This window comes from Anneissia japonica, unplaced genomic scaffold (genome assembly GCF_011630105.1).
Source record: "Anneissia japonica isolate Jap-2015-1 unplaced genomic scaffold, ASM1163010v1 scaffold665_len1252844_cov201, whole genome shotgun sequence".
In the NCBI taxonomy this organism is placed as follows: domain Eukaryota; kingdom Metazoa; phylum Echinodermata; class Crinoidea; order Comatulida; family Comatulidae; genus Anneissia; species Anneissia japonica.
Genome location: NW_022757135.1, coordinates 197,265 through 202,377, shown reverse-complemented (window position 1 = coordinate 202,377; position 5,113 = coordinate 197,265). Strand labels below are relative to the sequence as shown.

At 36.4% G+C, this 5,113-nt stretch overlaps 1 protein-coding gene across 1 annotated transcript in view; it reads right to left on the bottom strand.

The window, feature by feature from the left end:
• Positions 1-3,856: 3,856 nt before the first annotated feature.
• LOC117124430 (cholinesterase 1-like) overlaps positions 3,857-5,113 on the bottom strand; it is a 5,955-nt gene continuing 4,698 nt past the window's right edge. The window contains exons 7-8 of the mRNA XM_033270662.1: positions 4,902-5,077; positions 3,857-4,517 (exon numbers count right to left, since the gene is read on the bottom strand). Coding sequence (XP_033126553.1) covers positions 4,396-4,517; positions 4,902-5,077 — 298 coding nt within the window. The 3' untranslated portion in view covers positions 3,857-4,395. The remainder of the gene's footprint in view (positions 4,518-4,901; positions 5,078-5,113) is intronic.

The window sequence follows — 5,113 nt, the reverse complement described above, 5'->3', positions numbered from 1 at the left end:
ACCAACAGTATTTTGTTACGTTTCTTCACAGAGGGGGGTTCGTTTGAACCCCCTGGATCCGCCACTGCTTTCCATTGACACCAATCATGACCATGTTTTATGTGGTGCGTCAGCCATCTTGAAATTCAGAATGGCGGACGATGACTTTGGGAAAAAAATGGCACCTACCTTTTTTGAATTCAGCGCAGTAAAAATGATAAAATTAGTCAATAAATCTATTTTTGCTCAAAAATCTATCTGGATTACATAGAAAACTAGCTTATGTATACTCGTTCTTATTTTATGTACATTTTAAGTAAGTATATTTTGCGATTATTTTTAAACAAATGAACACCTATTTTTTAATTATGTTCCATTCTTGCTTGAGTGACAGTAGTTTTTATATGTCTAGATTGTTGCCTGTCTAGAAATTATGAGTTTAGACACCAAAATCATATCTGTAGCTTATTTAGTTTCATTTTTTTGCACATTTTAGATAAATTTGGCGGCCATTTCGAAAAATGGCCGCCATTTGTATACAAGGAGTAAAATCAAGTGTCAACAGGGCTTAGGGTGACCAGAAGGGATTAATTAGGATATCTGGCTATGTGGATTGCTTCTAACATTCCACTCCCCCTAACTCATTCTTTTCAGATTTTTTTTCTAGTCTAGTACTGGATTTATCTCAATACAGTACACATAAAACATCAGTTTTCGGATAATCAATGAGTCGATTCAAGAAAAAAAGAATATTATATAAAATTCTTCATCTTTGTAGAGTAAAGTGAAATGATGGCAGTGGTAAATGTCTAAAAATTTGTATTCACCTTAAACAGGAAAAACCTGGTTCTTTCTTTCATCATCACTACTGCATTATGTGCACCACTACTGCAGCTATCCCATATATATCGGTGTAACGATGATATAATAAAAAAAAAGGGGGAAATCAAATTGAAACCCTTCGGGATTTGAACCCAATCACTCCGACATACCATATTGATAATCTGACCGAATGGGGGCCTAGTAGAATTAGAGCCATATCCCCATCGTCGGACATAAAATTATATAATCCGACATACAAGAAATATAATTGGACTCCTTCTGGATTTGGACCCGACACCCTCCAATCCCACTGGATCCAAGGCGGGTCTGTTTGGGTTGGAGCCATTCCATCGATGTAATGATGATACAATACAAAATGGTGAAAAAATCAAATTCGATCCCCGAGAAAAATGATAATTTATCAAAAATCTATAGATGATAACATGGATTGTGTATTATTAAAAAAGTGCAACAGAGTTTATGGACAGCTCATTTTATTACAAAGTGCGACAGCTCAGTTATTACAAAGTGCGACGATTTTTACAAAGTGCGACGCAACACACCACAACTGCAGGTGTTATTATATTTTATGTATTATTCCTTAGATGGGCACCGCTACTGCAGGTGTTATATTTTATATATTAATCCTTAAATTGGCACCGCTAACTGCACTATAGGCACCGCTACTGCAGGTGTTGTTATATTTTATACATTAATCCTTTGATGGGCACCGCTCCTGCTTTACGGGCACCACTACTGTAGGTGTTGTTATGAACACCCTACAATTAATATGGATATGAACAATATGAAATAATTGAGACAGGGCCGGTAATAATGTGTGTTTGTAGAATAATAATTGGTTATATTTTATTTATACATTAATCATTAGATGGGCACCGCTACTGAATTATGGGCACCGCTAATGCAGGTGTTGTTATATTTCATATATTAATCCTTAAATTTATTTATTTATTATTTATTTATTTATTCTTTATACTGTAGGCACTTTCAGTACTATTACACTGATTTTCAATGTGGTACAGTTTGAACATAACAAAAATATATACAATATAAAGAATTGTTTAACAAAAAATAAAAAGAACATAGGCACCGCTGCTGCAGTATGGGCACCACTACTACAGGTGTTGTTATGAACACCCTAAAATTAATATGGATATGAACAATATGAAATAATTGAGACAGGGCCGGTAATAATGTGTGTTTGTAAAATAATAATTGGTTCGTAGCCAAAGCGTCCTAGGCCTCTAGGGGCCAGACCTACATTTCCATATAAATTATAATATAATTCTTACCTAGACTTACTAGGCCTAGCCTATGCCCTACAGTAGAGCGGCAATGCGAGGTAATTTATTAATATTAGGTAAGGCTTTGGACTCAGCCGCCTTCATCCACATGACATGGCATGGGGCTGGCGCGGCTATATAGGCCATTGTGTAGGCCTCCTACTGCCGCTGGTGGTAGCTTCTGTTTATATTCTTTTGTACTACTTACAAGGTACAGTACATACAAAAAAAAATAGGCCTAGGCTAGGCATATATAATTTCACTTTGTTACTTTACACAAGCAAAAAAAAAGGTTCATGTGTAGGGTAGGCTAGGACAGCAGAAGTGTATGTTCACTGGACCTTGTCGACAATAACATACAGTGCTAGGTGAAATGAATATTAAATTTCTATTGCTACTTAATTATTCATGAACCTGCATTAGTGTCGCCCATATAACGCTTACCAGGGTTTTCCATCAAAATTCGATAAATTTGGCAATAGTTGGTCCAGAAAGAACCTTCGTCGTTTTTTCACTGCGCTCAGTCCCAAAATTGAAGGAAGGCCACAAGACATGAGTGCTGCTCATGCTTATCTCAACATTTCTTCCACAACAATTGATTTCAGGAAAAAAAGAACGAACGAACTTCGTGAACGTTATGGTTAGGTTTGCAATGCAATGTTAGAAATATTATTTAGTTTGAAGTTATGCTACTTATATATTATGTTTCTTGGATGTTGGTGAAGAAAAAGGTAAATTTGAATCATCTTTAATTTGCAATATTCGGACGGTGTAATTATTTCAGTGGAAGAAGTTATAAGGGACTACAGTATAGTTTGCCTCAAATATCAAATGTCTTCGATTCAGAAGTGACCAACACATTGCGCATACTACGTGTACTGACATTGAAATCCACACTGCTCATACTGCGTGTAATAATATTGAAATCCACAATGCTCATACTGCGTGTAATGATATTGAAATCCACAGTGCTCATACTGCGTGCACTGATATTGAAATCCACAATGCTCATACTGCGTGTAATGATATTGAAATACACACTGCTCACACTGCGTGTAATGAACTCAAAATCCACATCGCTCATAGTGCGTGTAATGATATTGAAATCCACCCTGCTCATACTGCGTTTAATTATGAGCGTAGACGTAGGCTGTGAGGAGACATGGATTATGATACCACTTACCACATTTTTTCGTTTGTGCTTATCCTGGCTTTCGTAAAAGCAGTGGCGTAACGACGAGTCACGGGGCCCGGTGGCGAGAAAGTGTTTAGGGCCATCTACTTTAGCAATCGATTACGAGAGACCACTTCATAGTGGAATATCAAAGAATTCCGTAGCGTGTTATATTCTCTGTGAATTCTAGTAGCCCTTCCTTTACAGGGACTTTATTATTTCTGAGTAGGCCTATTAAAATGTTTGTGCTTGATTCCAGCTGTGGAACATTTTGGGTCTGGAATTGATATTGTATAAAAGAAGGCGTTGCCATGTGAGTCCACTTAGGACATTCGTGAGTTAAAAGCGTAGTATTACACTGTTTTAATTTGCTAGTTTTTGGGTGTCTTCTACTGGACCATAATAACGTCAACCCTGCTAGAAAATTGCTGTTGGGTGCCCCCGGGGCCCCTTTGGACTGAGAGTTCATAGGCGTTACGCCACTGAATTTAAGGGATTTTATAGGGCATTTCATGTTAATACGGTAATAATAAGAACTCAATGATGATTGAATCTGGTTCTGTTTGGCACGAATATATCAAATGAAAGGTGTCCTCAGACATTTTAAAATTTATTTGACCTTCTACAACACTTACTGAAACTTAAATTACTAATAATAATATTGAATTACGTAACTTTCAAATTTTAATTTTAAAAACATCTCAAATTAAGAAATGTGACGAAAAAACCAGTGTTAAAAATGCATCATAATACAAAAATATATTTGTTTAAATGTAAGACTTATATAGTATTATATATTAGTATTAAACATAAAAGTGCTTCATTAAATTGTTTACGTGCTCACTATGTTGTGATGGTCAGTGGTTGCTCTGTTAAATTTAGCATAGGCCTATTATATAAAAATATATCAGGGCTGAGAAAGCAGTCTCACATGTTGGTACCGAAAGTTATATAGGCCCTATATTAAAGAGCTATATATGTATATGTATATTAATTAAAAAGTATATTAACCAATCAATCTCGTGCCTGCATATAGCCAATACGATTGCTGTGATGATTGTTATAAAACACACTGTCATACGCCGAATTTATGGGTTTTGTAGCTTGTGTCTCAAATTAGGTACATGGCTCTGTCAGCTCTTTATATTCGTTGAAGACCGTCTGCCACTCTTCCAATGCCACATACTTCCAGTCGTAATAACTGTTTCGCCAATCTTCTTCTAAATCTGGAAGATCATCTGGAATAAAAATTAAAATGATAAATTGATAAGGCAATCGAGATAAAAACACGTCAACCCTGTAATTTTTCACCTAACACTTAATATAAGGATTGTTGACTATCAGCCCACAGTATAACCAGTCCTACAGTCCTACAGACAGTTTTACATACTGTTGTCATACTTTGCCAAACCTTAGTATAACATATATGTAGTTTGCGTTTGTATGCTTCAGCAGGTAATTATTTCCAATAGCAAATCAGTCAAATCAATAGATACTAATTGAATTCTATGAATGCGTATTTTAATGTAAGTGAACCTTGTAGCATGGATGAATTAAACTAATTCCTCCATGGTAGTAACATTCTATTGTATCGGGAAGAGGAGGAACGCGCGTGTGCTTACCTGTGAAGAGAGACACCTTCGGGAGATAGTTAGCCCAGAAGGAGCATTCGCGTGCAGCAACTGCGCGGTCGTTTTCCATCTCTGGTGACAACTCCTTGTATTCCAGTCCAGGAACTGTGAAGAGTGGCCATGGCTCAGCTACGGTGGTCACATTTATCTCTGCCATGTTTGGATTACTGTAAAATCAAAATAGAATGATTTTAGAATAGTCG